The sequence below is a fragment of the Oryctolagus cuniculus genome, chromosome 19, assembly GCF_051225735.1.
Source record: "Oryctolagus cuniculus isolate XC-2025 breed Fujian yellow rabbit chromosome 19, ASM5122573v1, whole genome shotgun sequence".
NCBI classification, from domain to species: domain Eukaryota; kingdom Metazoa; phylum Chordata; class Mammalia; order Lagomorpha; family Leporidae; genus Oryctolagus; species Oryctolagus cuniculus.
In genome coordinates this window covers 23050985-23069009 of record NC_142885.1, presented here as the reverse complement: position 1 = coordinate 23069009, position 18025 = coordinate 23050985, and the positions used below count along the sequence as shown (strand labels likewise).

Genomic DNA, 18025 nt, shown 5'->3' with positions numbered 1-18025 from the left:
GTAACTCCCAGGCCCCACCACACGGCCCCCAGGCCCCACCAGCTCCTTCCCTGGGCACTCCCACTGCCACTGAATCACTAGGTCACCACGTGGACCCCAGAAGCTGCCTCCTGCTTCCTCGCCCCCCCACAGCAGCTGAGTTTTAGGACCCCCCCATTCTCCCAGAAGTCGCTGAGTCTTTGGGGTTCGCGCTGCCCCTAGCAGTCATTGCCTCTGTCCTCTGGCACTCCTGCTGTCCCTGCATCATGTCTGAACTTGGAAATGAGGCTCTACAAAGGGGGTCTCAACTAACTCTCTTGTGGCCAAAGTTTGAGGGTGGGCAAGTGCAGAACTGTTGAATGTGCAGAGGGGGAACGTGGGTGTGGCATGAGGATAGAAATTTTCCCTGGGAGTCACCTTCAGGAGCATGGCTCTGGGAAGGAATGACTTCCAACATGTTCTTTGGCAAAGAAATACCTGGGCAGGAAAACGGAAAGCATGGGCACGAGTTAAGGTGCCAGGTGACTTCTTCCCAGACATGTGGGTCCTGAGTTCTTTGGGGCACACAAGAAGGCAGCTCAATGGGAGAGGCCACCTCGGTCTGCAATGCAGGCTCCTCAGTTCAGATCTAGGAGCTCTAAGTTGTCGCAGGAGTTTCTCATCCAGGGACCTGGGAACTTGGGCTTGGAGAAGGAAACTCAGGGTGAGAAGACTTCCCAGGGCAGAGAGCCACCTGAGCACAGAGTGCAGGCAATAATCAAAGACAGAATAAAGTGGGAGGAGGACAAAGAGTGTCATCCAACGTGGGCCCTGTATCTTACAACCAGCATCCCACACCAATCGCTTTGAACTGGCTCAGACACCTGGGGAATCTAAAAGAAAAATGACCATGTAGAAGATCAGGGGTTTTCCAAACACCAGAGGAACAGTCTGCCTTACTCACCTTTCCCATGGAGCTGAGTCCATCCACGTCACGGCACCAACGATGCTGCAGGAACTTCAAGTCCATTCTTTCTCTCACATAATCCCAACACGGATCATGAGGGTGAGGGAGAAAAAGCAAAATAGGTTTTCGTGAGAAAATCATACTCTTGCAAGCCAGAAGGGGGACTAAGGGAGGGGCCCAATAAGGTCAGGGTACAGGAAGTTTAACTAGGGAGTGATATTCATGGATCAATTCTAAACAAAATCCAACACCATGTTCCTCTATCTTAGGAAAAGGTCATGACCCCTAACCATGAAAACATGTTTCCTGATGGCCATCTGAAAAATGTAACACTATATATTCCCTCTCTGCCTGCAGTTTCTCTTACTGCCTCCTCACCTGCCCTCCTCCCAGACACGAGTCCCTGACTACCCTTCATTGCTACACTCCTCAGGGAAGGGCCCCTCCTCGGGGGCATTTCCCAAGAGGCTACTGAGAGGCCACTTTCCTCTCTGCACTCAAGGGCTTTCCTCTGGGGCTGGCAGGACACAACACATCCAGCCGAAGCATTGGATGATCCTCCTGCCAATCCCCAGGCGCCCCTTGCCCTTTCTGGCCTGCGTGTCTGAGGTCCCTGCCTCCTCCTCCTGCTGCTGCATTCCTGGGATGCTCTGCTCCTCTGAGGCACCCGGGGAGCAGCTCCTGACTTCTCCATCAGCCCCACTGCTGTTGGTGCTCAGTGTGGTGGAGAGAGAGGTCAGAGCATCCTGGCTGAGGACTGCACAGACAGCGGGGCTCCTTGTCCACACGGCCCGTTGGGAACTGTCTGTCCGGCAGGACTCACTGATGCTCACACTGGGAGTCCCATGACGGCAAGGAGTCTGCCCCGACTGGTCTCCTGCAAGCACCAGTGGTTGGGAGCTGAGAGCGACACACTCACGGGCTCTGCTGTTGCAGCCTGAGTGTTTCTGGAGGCACTGGAGAGCGGGACAGCTCTGAGCACCGGGGATGGCCTGAGGTGTGGGCTTCCCTTTGCTGTGATCCCACTGAAGTCCTGGGCACAAGGCACTGGCTGGGAGCCTGGGTGGCAGGGAGCCTGCTTGATGGCCCAGCTGGAATCCCAGGTCCTCAAGGGAGCTTAGAGCTTCAGGACCCTGAGGAGGTGCTGCAGGCTCCACTTCACTCCGCCCATGTATTTCTGGGATGCTGAAGCCCTGCTGTTGGGAGATCCCCCAGCGTGGCACAGGGGGCCAGGGGTCATCCCATTCATGAAGCCACAGTGGAGGGCAGAGGCCCCATGGGAATTCCCATCCTTCCTGCTCCTGGGGAAGAAACAGAAACTCGTCACTGGTTCCAGGTGCTCCATGTCCTGCATGGAGCCAGGGGTGGCCCATGATGTCTGCCACTGTGGGCCTGGCCTCAGGGTCCCGGGTCAGTAAGCTGTCCACCAGGTTACACAGCTCTGGGTTTCCATAGTGGGGGATTCTGTAGTATCCAGACAGGATGGCTGCCCGCAGCTCCACACAATCCTCTCCAACAAAAGGCAGTGAGCCTGCCACCATGGCGTACAGGATCACGCCCACACTCCAGGCATCAGCCTTGTACCCGCAGAACTCCTCACCTAACAATTCCTCGGGCGCACAGTAGGCAAAGGTCCCGCACAGACTCTTCAGGCGCTCTCCACCAGCCAGTTTGCAGCTGAGACCAAAATCGCTCAACTTAATGTTTAGGTGGGCGTCGAGAAGCAGGTTTTCTAACTTTAAATCCCTGTGCACCACGTGCTGCGAATGGCAGTAATGCACAGCGGATAGAATTTGTTTCAATAGCTGACGAATCTCTCCATCCAGCAGGTACCCTCGTTCTACCATGTAACATCTAAGGTCCCCCCTGACTGCATATTCCATGAAAATGTAGCCCCTCTCTGTGGTGTGCCTGACCTGCAGTAGTTGAATGATGTGAGGGTGATGCAGCCCCTTCATTATTTCTGCTTCTGTGCACAACTGCTGGAAGCTGCAGGAGTGCTGGCCACCATTCTCCACAACCTTCACAGCCACCTGGGTCCTGCTTTCCCAATGATAGGCCAGCATCACCAGCCCAAAACCGCCCTGGCCAAGGACCCTGAGGACCTGGTACCCATCCAGGACCTCCTCCTCACTGCTGAAGGTGGTGAGGCCTTCCATGGTGGGATCCCCACCCCACCCCCCACCCTGCACTCTGACACTGGGAACTCTTACTAGTCACCTAAAGTAATAACAAAAACTGGGAAACAAATAGAAATCAAACAAGCTAAATGGTAACCAAAATTAACAACTCAATATGCTAATATTTCTACTAGAGAATGCTAACTCTATGAACTATGGTATACTAATCACTAACACTGTATCAAAATTAAGAATTAAAAGTTTTAAAACACACAGAATACTAAAAATGGTGAAGGAAAGCAACACCAACTATGGTAACTATGGTAACAATGCTAATCAATAAGTCTTATAACAGTCTTATCTAAATCAAAGAATCAAAAATGAGAAAATAGAAAATGGAGGAAACACAAGGAGGACAAAATCAACACAGCATCAAGTACATTTAGCCTGTGAAAGAAAAAACAATAAATAAATAAATATTTACAGAAAATACACAAGTACACAATGTAAAAATGGGAGGGGGAGAGAAATTGACAAAATAGCAAAAAAAAAAAAAAAGAAGAAAAACTAAAAGAACCACTACGGTAAGGAGAACTAATAGACGAGACAAAACAACACCACAAATGACAGGACAAGGGGAAACCAGTGATGTCGTTCAATCCTTCAGGCAGTCTCCACAGAGCTTCCTGGGCCAACTGACCAGAACCGAGCCCAAGCAGGGAACTGTTAAGGCAGTTGGAATGACATCACAATGCCCCCCTTGAGGGCAGAGGAGGCTCTAGACCAATCACAGCTGGGGACACACCAGGCTGGTTTTCTCAAGAAACTTTCTACTTGGTTAAAGAGAAAGGACCCCAAAAGCTTTTGTCTTAAGTTGGTGGTGGAGATCGGTATTTAGGATTTGATAAATTAGCACAGTCCTCTTCAGGCTTTTTCTATTGTTTCAATACACGTATAGAAGCACTGATCCTCCCAGTCTCTATTTCCACCCCCATTCCCATCCACTTTTTCATTTCCTCTTGGTTCCTGTCCATTAAAGATGTCCAGTAAGAGGAGTCAACTGCTCCTCTTAGCCCAGGCAGGCTCAGCTCATTGTCCCAAAAGATTTCCAAGCTCTGCCATGGCTTGAACAGATTGTGGCTCCCTCACTCATGTATACGTTCACTCACACACATATGTACTTGTATGTTCAAAAACAAAACTAGAGGCATAAAGGTGTCCCTTTAGAGGAATTGAGCATTTGCAAACTGAGTTCTGGTGGTGCTGCCCACCATCAGCCTGCTGCTCTGTTTGTCTGCTGAAGGTGAAACACTCAGAGCACTCGGAGAGAATAGAAACAATGTTACTGGAGATGCTGCACAAACAAGCCAGGCTTCCTTCCCCATAGAACAGCAGGTTACAGCCTCAGCCTCACTCAGCTCCTGTCTTCCTCCTGAGGGAGAAGTCCTGGGGAAGGTAAGGGACCTATTGTCGCTCCTCCAGGCTCCTGAGTTCTTGCAATGCAGACTGTGAAACGTATTTATGAGATCTTCAAAATTAAAGTGGTGTTGTTCCCACTCTTGCTCTCTCCATCCCTTTCTCTCCCCTTCCCTCCGTTTCTCCCCGCTGAAAGTATGTCTTTCAGATAGACTAATTACATTTTTAAGCTTTTGTTAATATTTAATTATTTATTTATTTTTAAAGATTTTATTTATTTGAGAGGTAGCGTTACAGACAGTGAGAGGGAAAGACAGACAGAGAGGCCTTCCATCCACTGGTTCACCCCCCAAATGACTGCAATGGCCAGAGCCACGCTGATCAGGAGCCAGGGGCTCCCTCCCGGTCCCCCATGTGGGTGCTTCCACTGCCCTCCCGGGTCACAGCAGAGAGCCGGATCGGAAGTGGAGCAACCAGAACTCGAACTCTCGTCCACATGGGATGCCAGTACCATGGGCAGAGGCCCAGCCCAGTGTGTCTGCTCCAATATTTTATTTATTTAAAATTGAGAGGCAGAGTTAGAGACACACACACAGAGATCTTCCATCCACTGCTTCACTCCCTAGACGGCCACGGTGGCCAGAACTGGGTGGATCCGGAGCCAGGAGCCAGGCGCTTCCTCACTTCTCCCAGGCTGATGGGGGAGGTGCAGCCAGGACTCCAGGCAGAGGCTCCGCCCACTCCACCACTGCCTGACTTCTTTCCAGGTCCTTCTGCGGTACCACGGATATCAACCGAGAAAGCCACCCAAACAGGTCAGTCCCATACAGCGGTTGGCAGGAAGGGATCCGGGCAGGCACCGCGGCACACAGCAGGTGAGGCTGCCTCTCGGACGCCCTCACCCACGTGCCCGGCCTGAGTCCCGGCTGCTCGGCTCTGAGGCAGCTTCCTGCTAATGCACCTGGGGTGCTCCCAGGCATGGTCACGCAGGAGACTCAGACGAGCCCCTGGCGCCAGCCTGGCCCAGCTCCACACACATCCGGGGAGGGCACCAGCGGGCGGAAGGTCCGTTGCTCTGCTTCTGTGCCGCGGCATCAGCGGGCAGGTGGAGCAGGGAGGTGCTATGGGGTCAACAGAACAGGGAGCCCGAGGGGGGCAACAGGGAGCCCCTCCAGAGCAGTGCAGGGTACAGGGAGCCTGGGGAGGCCAGCAGGGAGCCCCCCAGAGCAGTGAAGGGTACAGGGAGTCTCCAACACAGAGAGAACATGACAGCATCCACCCCACGGCACCACCCACACCTGAGCTGGAGAACAGAGCGTCCCAGCATCCAGCCCACACCAACACCCACACCTGAGCTGAGGGACACAGCATTCCAGTGTCCACCCACGCCACCACCCACACCTGAGCTGGGGGACACAGCTTCCCAGTGTTCACCCACGCCACCACCCACACCTGAGCTGGAAAACTTTGGCTGCTTTTAGACAAAGCTCCCCAGAGTCCGAGTCCCCTTCCCCTGGTAGCCTGTGGCTGTGGCGGGCAGATGCGGACAAGCTGGAGAGACTGGGCTTTAGCAGAGCCAAGACCCAAAGCTGCCGGCCCTGCTAGGTGGGCGAGCAGAGCCCTGGCCGCCCTGAAGCACCGGGCAGAAGCCACCTCTCAGCCACACGTCAGCAACCCGCAGCCAGCGCCGTGTGCCAATGAGGCCCGGGGGCCTGGCAGGCCTCCCACTGCTCTAGGATCCCACAGGCCACAGCGGCAGCACCATGCTCTCGGGGTCATGCGTCCAGAAGCCAGGAGAGGGAGCCCCTCCCTAGGGACCAGGCAGACCCTGCAACAGCAACGCCTGTTGGCCAGGGAGCACTCGGTGCGGGATGAAGCCTGAGTGTTAACTGGGGCTCACCTGCCTGTGCTACGGTTTGGTTTTTCTAAAGGCCACTCGAATGGGTGTTTCTGGGGCTGGCGCTGTGGCGTAGCGGGCTAAGTCTCTGCCCATGGCACCGGCATCCCACATGGGCACCAGTTCCAGCCCCGGCTGCTCACTCTCTGCTGTGGCCTGGGAAAGCAGTGGAGGACGGCCCAAGTCCTTGGGCCCCTGCACCCATGTGGGAGCCCTGGGGGAAGCCCCCGGCTTCAGATCGGCCCAGCTCCAGCCGCTGCAGCCAACTGGGGAGGGAACCAGTGGATGGAGGACCTCTCTCCCTCTGTCTGTAACTGTGCCTCTCAAACACATCTGTAAACACACACACACACACACACACACAAGCTGCAGAAGCAAAGGCAGTGAATGTGGGTGCACATGGGGTGGCTGTGCAGGCCAGGGGCACGGTCACCTTGTCACTCGCTTCCCTGTGCCCGGGACCTGAGTGCTGGCATCTGCCTTCCTCGCTCAGCCCTGGGCACGAGGGCATCCATTCCGCCCGCCATCTGGCTCAGCCCCTGCCGACCCCTCTGCTTGTTCCTCTTCCAAACTCCAACGTTGGCCCAAGCCTGGATGAGTTCTGCTGCTCGGGGAAGTGCTCTTCCTGCTGCTGGAGTGTGAAGCCACTTCTGGAAGTTTCTCTGAGTGCTCACAGGCCGGCTTGTCACGGTGGCGGTCGGCCGGGTGTGGCCTCCAGGGGCACGCTGTCTGGTGTTTTGCGGACAGAAGCTTCCAGAAGCCCGGGCCCCTGACCGACCTGACCCCAGGCCAGGCTGCCCCCTGCCCCGGCTCCCTCGGCTCCTCTGCTCTGTAATCCACTTTAGTCTTTATTCTGCTGCCAAACCACTCACCTGCGTGCACTCGCGGCCTCTGCCTGAGGGGTTTGTGTTTTGCTGGAAGGGTTTTGTAGGGTCTCAGGCACGGAAGCCATTCCCAGGAGAACAAAGCACAGGACGGGCAACACCCCAGCACAGGGGGTGGGGGGCATCACTGCACCTCCCTCCTCCGCAGAATGGGGGCGTCACATTAGATCCCCCCTGGCCCTGGAGAGGCGGGCATCACCACAGAAGCCGCAGGGGGACAGGACCGGGAGACGGGCAATGCCATGTCCCCGCCTCCAAGACCCCAGATGAGTGGCTTCAGGATCGGGTGCACGGTCGCCCCTGTGCTGCAAAGACCTGGGACCTGGCCCCTCCTGTGACCCTGGTCGCTCAGCCCACCTGCACCACCTGGACAGCACCTGAGCCATCGAGTAGCCAGCAGGGATACGGGCACCGAAGGCACTGAGGGCTCATCCGTAGACAGTGTGCACTGACACCGGTGTCACGCACTCACCAGGCCACCTCAGGGCAGCACAGACACAGCCAGACGCCGTGGAGAGCAGCTCCCCCCTCCCCTTCTCCACAACGGCGGGTTCAGCTCACAGGTCAGCTGACGACAAACACCAGTTCACAGCTGCAGCTGGAACCCTGGACCCCTATTGTGACAGGGGCTCAGAGTGTGCTGGAGGCCCTGGGCATGCACTGGGGACGCCACACACTGCACTGCTGGAGGAGGCCCTGGGCACACACAGGGGACGCCACATGGCAGTGCTGGAGGAGGCACTGGGCACACACAGGGGACGCCGACACGGCAGTGCTGGGGGCCCTGGTCACGCACAGGGGACGCCACACACGGCAGTGCTGGGGGCCCTGGGCACGTACAGGGGACGCCACACACGGCAGTGCTGGAGGCCCTGGGCACGCACAGGGGACGCCACACACAACAGGTTCCCCAGGCTCAGCAGCCGCCCTGCCTTCACCTTCTGCCACTCCCTGCCGGGTGCGGTGCAGTACAACAGCCGGCGATGCTGACAGAAGGAGACGGCAGCTTTATTACGCTCACCACGGCCCTGACACGAGGCACATAAGGTTGATGCTGGGCTGGGCAGTGACCAGGCCCCGAGAGTCTCAGGTGTCCCTGCACGGCCCCTCAGCCAGCCTTGACGGTGGGGCGGCTCCCGTGGATGCAGCTGTGGTCTAGGGTGTCTGTGCCGGATGCAGAAACTTCCCCGGCACTGGGCACAGGCCTGCTGCAGCACGTCTCCTCCTGCACCCCTCTCGGGAGCATCGGAACCTGAGGACTTGAGGAAGCAGCCTCAGTCAGCGCCTGCCCCAGCCCAGCAATGCTCAGAGGACCGGGACGGGAACTGCCCACAGAGCCAGCCTCGGTCAACACCTGCCCCAGCCCAGGGATGCTCAGAGGCCCCGGGATGGGAACTGCCCACAGAGCCAGCCTCGGTCAGCACCTGCCCTAGCCCAGAGATACTCAGAGGACCGGGACAGGAACTGCCCACAGAGCCAGCCTCGGTCAGCACCTGCCCCAGCCCAGCGATGCTAAGAGGACCGGGACAGGAACTGCCCACAGAGCCAGCCTCGGTCAGCGTCTCGCCAGCAGCCCAGTGACTCATGGTAGCCCCATGGGTACAGGTGTACAACTGGGGGTGCACACGAGGGTACAGGGCTGAGCTGGGGGTGCAGAAGGGACAGGGCTGAGCTGGGGGTGCAGAAGGGACAGGGCTGAGCTGGGGTGCACACGAGGGGACAGGGCTGAGCTCGGGTACACAGGAGAGGACAGGGCTGAGCTGGGGGTGTAGAGGGGACAGGGCTGAGCTGGGGGTACAGAGGGGACAGGGCTGAGCTGGGGGTGCACAGGAGGGCACAGGGCTGGGGGGGGCAGCCCCATCCTGGGGGTGTGCAGCAGGGATCAGGCTGTGTGTGGCAGACAGTGGGGCTTGGTGGTTTTAGCCCAAGCTGGACCCTGAAACATGAGACTTCACAGATCTCACGTCAGCCAGATGGCCAACTCCTTAGGGAAAAAGGATCTTTTAAATGTTTGATGTGGGGGGGCGCTCTTCTACCCTTCTCCATGTGTCCACGATGGCACGCACTGGGCTGGGGACTTGATGCAGCCCAGGGTCTGCACTAGCAGGAAGCTGGAATCGGGAGGCAGAGCCAGGAGGACCCAGGTCCCCTGACATGGGACACGAGTGTCCTAACCGCCACTGCACCCACAGGCCAGTGCCTGCCCCAGAAAAGCTCTTTGCAGCTGGCAGCTCCCAAGGCCCGTGCTGGTGAGCCTGGCATGGCAAGGCCCCACCCCCGAGCAGCAATCAGCCCAGAGGGAACACGCAAAAAAATCGCAGGGCCCAGGGGCGGGCACGGGGCTCAGCCTACCCAGCTGGTGTCCTGGGGGACACCACAGACACGCAACCCACAAAAAGCAGCTCCAGTATGTCTCCCCAGACGCCTGGCTGGAGGGGGTGACCCAAACACACACACTGCTCCTAAAATAGCATCAACAGCAGCATCAAAGAAACTTCCGGAGAAAGGATAAACCCTCAAGGCCAAGAACGGAAAGCACGCAGCTCTGATGCCTCAGAAGCTAAGAGGCTCATGGGTGAGTGACAGTGGACGGCAGGTCAAGGTCAAGCTGTGAGGGGCAGGAAGGCCACGGAGGTCACTGTGGAAGCTCTAGGCAGAGGAGCTGCTCCAACAGGTCTCAAGTCTAAGTAACCACTCCTGAGGCCAGCACCAGCAGGCATAGTGGGTAAAGCCACCGCCTACAGTCCCGGCATCCCATCCAGAGGCCAGCTCGAGGCCCGGCTGCTCCACCTACGATCCGGCTCCTGGCTACAACCCGGGAAAGCAGCGGAAGATGGCCCAAGTCCTTGGGCCCCTGCACCCGCACGGGAGACCTGGAGGAAGCCTCTGGCCCCTCCCTGGCCTCATATCAGCCCAGCTCCAGCTATTGTGGCCAACCGGGGAGTGAACCAGCAGATGAAGATTCATTCTCTCTCTCTCTCTCTCTCTCTCTCTCTCTCCAACTCTTCCAATGAAATATAAATAAATAAATAGCTCCACGGGCCAGGGTTGGGCCCAGCAGTGAGGCTGCAACCTGTGCATCCTGAATCCTGTGGTAGCTGGTTCAGGTCCTGGCTGCTCCACCTCTGCTCCAGCTCCCTGCTGATGGCCCGGGAAAGCACCGGAAGATGCCCAAGAGCTGGGGCCCCGGCACCCACATGGAGAGCTGGATGGAACTCCTGGCTTTGGCTTGGCCCAGCCCCAGCTGCTGGGGCCATCTGGAGAGTGAACCAGTGGATGGAAGCTCTCTCTGTTTGTCTCTCCCTCTCTGAAACGCTTCCAAATAACACAATAAATCTTTTTAGACAGAGTTAGGCAGAGAGAGAGAGACAAAGAGAAAGGTCTTCCTTTTCCATTGGTTCATCCCCCAAATGGCTGCTACCAAAGGCGCCCTGTGGCGATCTGAAGCCAGGAGTCAGGTGCCTCTCCTGGTCTCCCATGCGGGTGCAGGGCCCAAGCACCTGGGCCATCCTCCACTGCTCTCCCGGGACACAGCAGAGAGCTGGCCTGGAAGAGGGATAACCAGGACAGAATCCGGCGCCCCAACTGGGACTAGAACCCAGGGTGCCGGCACCGCAGGCGGAGGATTAGCCTAGTGAGCCGCAGCGCTGGTCCACGATCAATCTTAAAAGGAAACAGACCAGGAGTCTCTCCAGTGCCAGAAGACTTCCTGCAGGCAGCAGGAGAGGGCGTAATAGATGAGTGTAGTAGGCAGTGGTGAGCTGGGGGCTTGGGGACCGTGATGTCGTGAGAGCATAGCACAAGGGACAGTGGTGTCCTGAGAGCACAGTGCTGGGGGCTGTGGTGGAGCACAGTGCTGGGGCAGTGGTGAGCTGGGGGCTGTGGTGGAGCACAGTGCTGGGGAAGGTGGTGAGCTGGGGGCTGTGGAGGAGCTCAGTGCTGGGGGCCATGGTGAGCTGGGGGCTGTGGAGGAGCTCAGTGCTGGGGGCCATGGTGAGCTGGGGGCTGTGGTGGAGCACAGTGCTGGGGCAGTGGTGAGCTGGGGGCTGTGGTAGAGCACAGTGCTGGGGCTGTGGTGAGCTGGGGGATGTGGTGGAGCACAGTGCTGGGGCAGTGGTGAGCTGCGGGCCATGGTGGAGCACAGTGCTGGGGCAGTGGTGAGCTGGGGGCCATGGTAGAGAACAGTGCAGGGGCAGTGGTGAGCTGGGGGCTGTGGTGGAGCACAGTGCAGGGGCCATGATGAGTGGGGGTCATGGTGGAGCACAGTGCTGGGGGCTGTGGTGAGCAAGGGGCTGTGGTGGAGCACAGTGCTGGGGCTGTGGTGAGCAAGGGGCTGTGGTGGAGCACAGTGCTGGGGCTGTGGTGGAGCACAGTGCTGGGGGCCATGGTGAGCTGGGGGCTGTGGAGGAGCTCAGTGCTGGGGGCCATGGTGAGCTGGGGGCTGTGGTGGAGCACAGTGCTGGGGCAGTGGTGAGCTGGGGGCTGTGGTGGAGCACAGTGCTGGGGCTGTGGTGAGCTGGGGGATGTGGTGGAGCACAGTGCTGGGGCAGTGGTGAGCTGCGGGCCATGGTGGAGCACAGTGCTGGGGCAGTGGTGAGCTGGGGGCCATGGTAGAGAACAGTGCAGGGGCAGTGGTGAGCTGGGGGCTGTGGTGGAGCACAGTGCAGGGGCCATGATGAGTGGGGGTCATGGTGGAGCACAGTGCTGGGGGCTGTGGTGAGCAAGGGGCTGTGGTGGAGCACAGTGCTGGGGGCTGTGGTGAGCAAGGGGCTGTGGTGGAGCACAGTGCTGGGGGCTGTGGAGGAACACAGTGCTGGGGGCTGAGGTGGAGCACAGTGCTGGGGCAGTGGTGAGTTGGGGGCTGTGGTGGAGATCAGTACAGGGGCAGTGGTGAGCTGAAGGCTGTGGTGGAGCAAAGTGCTGGGGCAGTGGTGAGTTGGGGGCTGTGGTGGAGATCAGTACAGGGGCAGTGGTGAGCTGGGGGCCGTGGTGGAGCACAGTGCTTGGGCAGTGGTGAGCTGGGGGCCGTGGTGGAGCACAGTGCTGGGGCAGTGGTGAGCTGGGGGCTGTGGAGGAGCACAGTGCTGGGGCAGTGGTGAGCTGGGGGCTGTGGTGGAGCACAGTGCTGGGGGCCTTGGTGGAGCACAGTGCTGGGGCCGTGGTGGAGCACAGTGCAGGGGGCCATGGTGGGCTGGGGGCCGTGGTGGAGCACAGTGCAGGGGCAGTGGTGAGCTCAGGGCTGTCGTGTCCTGAGAGTGCAGTGCAGGGGACAGCTCACCGCGGCCACCGAGCTCACTGCCACCCTCTGCACTGAGCTCCCGGGGGCCAGACCCCAGGCAGGGGTAGAACACCTCTGGGAAACCTGGTTAGCCTAAGAGAAGCCCAGACAGGGACCGCGGGGCCTTCCTTAAGGCCTGGGCAGACGACCACTGAAGGCAAGATCCACACGCACCTCCCAGGCAGCCAGCTCAGAGCGGGGTGGAAGGCGATGTTTGCAGTGTCACAGCAGGGCCCGAGGTGGGGCCTCAAGTCCTCATGTCCCTGCCTCCCACCCCAGACCAGGTGGAGCTCCCAGCTCCCAGCTGTTGTGGGTGTTTGGGAGTGAGCCAGTGAACGGAGCTATCTCTTTCACTCTTTCCAATAAATAAAAATGAAGCTAAAAAACAAAACCACCCCCTGCGATCACACACACACAGGACACTCCGTATGGCATCAGGGTTCCACATGGCACCTGCTGGGGTCACTCTCAGGAAACCGGCCGTCCCCCCCACCCAGGTAGCAAGGGTGCAGCCCTGCACCTGCTCCCAACTCTTCCCAGGGTGGCGTCTGCAGTCCCCATTCATGGGCTGGCCGACCACCACGTCTGCCTCTGCCCCTTCTCACCGGGATGAGGTTGTGACACAGCAGGCTCACCAGGACCCAGGCATCCTGGCCCTCATCTGGGAGCCTGGGCCACACTCCCCTCCCCCCCTTCCAGAGCATGGGACCCCCTACCATCCCAGCCCTCCAGGGCCAGGCCCCACTACCCTCAATGCCCTATAGGGCCGGACCCTGCTCCACTCCTCGTCCTCCTGGGCCTAGCCCTGCTCCCCTTTTTGCCCCCCAGGGCCGGGCCCTGCTCTTCTCAAAGCCCTACAGAGCAGGACACCGATCTCCTCCTCACCCTCCAGGGCCTGGGCACCGCTCTCTCCTTACCCTCCAGGGCCTGGGCCCCCTCCCATCGCATCCCTCCAGGGCCTGGGCCCCCTCCCATCGCATCCCTCCAGGGAAGGGCCCCACTGCCCTCAACACCCTTTAGGGCCAGACCCTGCTCTACTCCTAGACCTCCAGGGTCTGGGCTCCACTCCAATCCTCACTCCCCAGGGCCTGTACCCCACACCCCTCCTTGCCCTCCAGCACATGGTCTCCACTTCAATTCTCTCCCTTCAGGGCATTGGCCCTGCCACCCACACTACTCTCCAGGGCCCCCAGGGCCGGACACTGCTCCCCTCCTTGCCCTCCAGGGCCTGTGCATGCTCTGCTCGCTGCCCTCCAGGGCTGGACCATGCTTCCCCTCCTGGCCTTCCAGGGCTGGACCCCACTTCCCTCAACACCCTCCAGGGCTGGTTCCTGCTCCACTCCTAGACCTCCAGGGATTGGACTCCATTCCCCACGCTGCCATCCATTGCCTAGCCCAACTCCCCTCAACGCCCTCTAGGGCTGGTTCCTGCTCCACTCCTAGACCTCCAGTATTGGACACCCCTCCCCACACTGCCATCCATGGCCCAGCCCCACTCCCCTCAATCCCCTCAATGCCCTCTAGGGCCAGACCCCACTACCCTCCTCACCCTCCAGGGCCTTGGCCCCAGTCCCCTCCTTGCCCTCCAAGGCCAGTGCCTGCTCTCCTCCTCACCCTCCAGGGTTGACCTGACACTTTCTTGTTGAGAAAAATAAAACAGAGGAAAAGAGATAATATTGCGGGGAACCGAACCTTTTATTCTGTAACAGGGTGAGATCCAGAAAGGTCTCTGGACCTTGGACAATATCTGCTTTGATTTGGAAACATTGCTCATGGCTTGGTGAGGTCTGAACAGTGAGGCTGTGAGCATGAAGTGACCTTCGTCCTTTGTCCTATAGACTGTGTCCTTTCGCGTATGTCCTATGTCTTGTGTCCTGTAGGTCCAAGGTCCAGAGACCTTTCTGCAGCTAACCCTGTTACAGAATAAAAGGTTCGGTTTCCCACAATATTATTTCTTTTCCTCTGCTTTATTTTTCTCAACAAGAAAGTGTCAGCTCAACCAGTGGTGGGTGAGGAGGAGAGCACGCACTGGCCTTTATCCTTTGTCCTTTAGACTATGTCCTTTCGCCTATGTCCTATGTCTTGTTTCCTGTAGCCTCTGTCCTGCGTCCTGTGTCCTGTTTCCTGTGTCCTTCAGCCTGTGTCATGTAGACTGCATCCTCTATGTTGTAGCCTGTGGCCTATGTATGCATTCAGTATCCTGTGTCCTGTGTTTGGTATTCTGTGTCCTATATCCTGTGTCCTATGCAGTCTGGGCTATGTCCTGTGTCCTGTAGCCTATGGCCTCTGTGCTGTAGCCTGTGTCCTGTGGCCTATGTCCTGTGCCTTGAATCCTGTAGCCTGTGTCTTATGTCAGTGTTCTGGGTCCTGTAGCCTGTGTATTGTGTCCGGTAGTCTGTGACATTAAGTCACAGGACAGTGGCCACAGGCTACAGGACAGAGGCCACAGGCTACAGGACATAGGCCAAAGGCTACAGGAGACAGGACAGAGGACACAGGACACAGGCTACAGGACACAGGCCATAGCCCAGACGACACAGGACACAGGATATAGGACACAGAATATGGAACCCAGGACACAGGCTACAGGACACAGGCTATGGGACACAGGTTGCAGGACACAGGACATAGGTGATAAGCTACAGGGCACAGGACACAGGCTCTAGGACACAGGACACAGGACACAGGACAGAGGCCACAGGACAGTGGCTACAGGACACAGGCTACAGGACACTCTGTCCTATAGCCAGTGTCCGGTGTCTTGTTCACTCTTTCCTTCAGCCTGTGTCGTGTAGCCTCTGCCCTGTGTCGTGTAGCCTGTGGCCTGTATCCTGTGTTCTGTAGCTCTGTCCTGTGTCCCATAGCCTCTGTCCTGAGCCTCTGTCCTGTGTCCTGTGTCCTATGTTGTGAAGCCTGTGTCCTGTGTCTTGTAGACTGTGGCCTATGTAAACATCCTGAATCTTGTGGCCTCTGTCCTCTAGCTGGTGTCCTGTGTCCCCTAGCCTGAGTCCTGTGTCCTGAGCCTGTGGCCTGTAGTTTTTGTCCTAGTGCTGGTGTCCTCTTTGCTGTAGTCTGTGTCCTGTGTCCTGAAGCCCGTTTCTTATAGCCTGTGGACAATGTCCTGTAGTGTGTGTCCTGTGTTCTGTAGCCTGTTCTCTGAGCTCTGGGGCCTACGTATCCTGTGACATTTGTCCTATGTCATGTAGCCTGTGTCCTGTAATCTATGGCCTATGTCCTGTGGCCTATATCCTGTAGCCTATGGCCTTTACCCTGTAGCCTTTGTGCTGTGGCCTCTGTCCTATAGCTGGTGTCCTGTGTCTTGTTCCCTATTTCTTTCAGCTTGTGTCGTGTAGCTTGTGTCCTGTGTCGAGTATGCTGTGTCCTGTAGCCTGTAGTCTGTATCCTTTAACCAGTGTCCTTAATCTGTGGCCTGTGTCCTATGTTGTGTATCCTGTGTCCTGTAGCCTGGCTCCTGTAGCCTGTGGACTATGTCCTGTAGCCTTTGACCTGTGTCCTGTGTCCTCTGTCATATAGCCTGTGTCCTGTGTCTTGTTTCCTGTGTCCTGCAGCCTGTGTCATATAGCCTGCGTCCTCTCTCTTGTAGCCTGTGGCCTATGTATGCCTTGAGTATCCTGTGTCCTGTGGTCTGTAGCCTCTGTCCTGCCTCCTGTGTCCTGTGTCCTATGTCTTGTATCCTGTGTTCTAACTACTGTGGCCTATAGTGTGTAACCTATGTCCCGTAGCCTGTGTTCTAGCCTGTGTCCTGGGTTCTGTGCTCTGTGTCCTGTATCCTGTGTCCTATATCCTCTGGCTTATGCCCTGAATGCTGTAGCTTGTGTTCTATCTTGTGTAGCCTGTGTCCTGTAGCCTGTGTGCTGCAGCCTGTGTTCATGTTCTCAACCCTGTGTCCTGTGCTCTGTAGTCTGTGTCATATATCCTGCAGCTCTGGCCTTTGTCCTGTGGCCAGTGTGCTGTACACTTTGGCCTCTGTGCTGTGCCCAGTAGCCAGTGTCCTCGTCCTTTAGCCTGCTCATGTAACCTGGGTCCTGTGTCCTGTATCCTGAGTCCTGTAGCCTGTCCCTGTGTCTTGTAGCCTGTGTCCTCTGTCTATGTTGTTTAGCCTTTGTCCTGTCTCCTGCAGCCTGTAACCTGTTCCCGTAGCCTGTGGACTATATCCTGTAGCCTGCAACCTGTGTGCAGTAGCCTGTGTTCTGTGTTCGGTATTCTGTGTCCTATGTCCTGTGTCGTCTGTGCTATGTCCTGTGTCCTGTAGCCTGTGGCCTCTGTGCTGTAGCCTGTGTCCTGCGGCCTATGTCCTGTGTCTTGAGTCCTGTAGCCTGTGTCTTATGTCCTGTGTTCTGGGTCCTATATCCTGTGTATTGTGTAGTAGTCTGTGACAAGTCACAGGACACAGGCTACAGGAAGAGGCCACAGCATACAGGACACAGGCTACAGGACAGAGCCACAGGCTACAGGACAGAGTCCACAGGCTACAAGATACAGGATATATCCCAGATGACACAGGACACAGGATATATGACACAGAATATGGAACCCAGGACACAGGCTACAGGACACAGGCTACGGGACACAGGTTGCAGGACACAGGACATAGGCGACATCTATAGGACACAGGACAGAGGCTACAGGACACAGGCTCCACAATCTAGGACACAGGCCACAGGACAGTGGCTACAAGACACAGGCTACATGACACTCTGTCCTATAGCCAGTGTCCTGTGTCTTGTTCCCTCTTCCTTCAGCCTGTGTCGTGTAGCCTATGCCCTGTGTCGTGTAGCCTGCGGCCTGCATCCTGTGTTCTGTAGCTCTGTCCTGTGTCCCATAGCCTCTGTCCTGTGTCCTGTGTCCTATGTTGTGAAGCCTGTGTCCTGTGTCTTGTAGACTGTGGCCTATGTACACATCCTGAATCTTGTGGCCTCTGTCCTCTAGCTGGTGTCCTGTGTCCCCTAGCCTGTGTCCTGTGTCCTGAGCCTGTGGCCTGTAGTTTTTGTCCTAGTGCTGGTGTCCTCTTTGCTGTAGTCTGTGTCCTGTGTCCTGAAGCCCGTTTCTTATAGCCTGTGGACAATGTCCTGTAGTGTGTGTCCTGTGTTCTGTAGCCTGTTCTCTGAGCTCTGGGGCCTAGGTCCTGTGGCAGGTGTCCTGTGACCTTGGCCTTTGTCCTATGTCATGCAGCCTGTGTCCTGCAGTCTGTGGCCTATGTCCTGTGGCCTATATCCTGTATCATGTGTCCTTTGTCCTAAATTCTTTGTCCTATGTCCTGTAGCCAGTGGCCTTTACCCTGCAGCCTTTGTCGTGTCTCCTGTGGCCTCTGTCCTATAGCTGGTGTCCTGTATCTTGTTCCCTCTTTCCTTCAGTCTGTGTCCTGTAGCCTGTGTCCTGTGTCCTGCATCCTGTGTCATGTGTCCTGTAGTCTGCATCCTTTAACCAGTGTCCTGTAATCTGTGCCCTGTGTCCTATGTTGTGTATCCTGTGTCCTGCAGCCCG

General features: G+C 57.3%; 1 protein-coding gene across 1 annotated transcript; it reads right to left on the bottom strand.

Annotated features, from left to right (window-relative positions):
• Nucleotides 1–390: 390 nt before the first annotated feature.
• On the bottom strand, nucleotides 391–3084 carry LOC149120416 (uncharacterized). Its single transcript, XM_089320788.1, has one exon. The coding sequence runs from the start codon at nucleotides 3082–3084 to the stop codon at nucleotides 1423–1425; it is 1662 nt and encodes a 553-aa protein (XP_089176914.1). The 3' UTR covers nucleotides 391–1422.
• Nucleotides 3085–18025: the final 14941 nt, after the last annotated feature.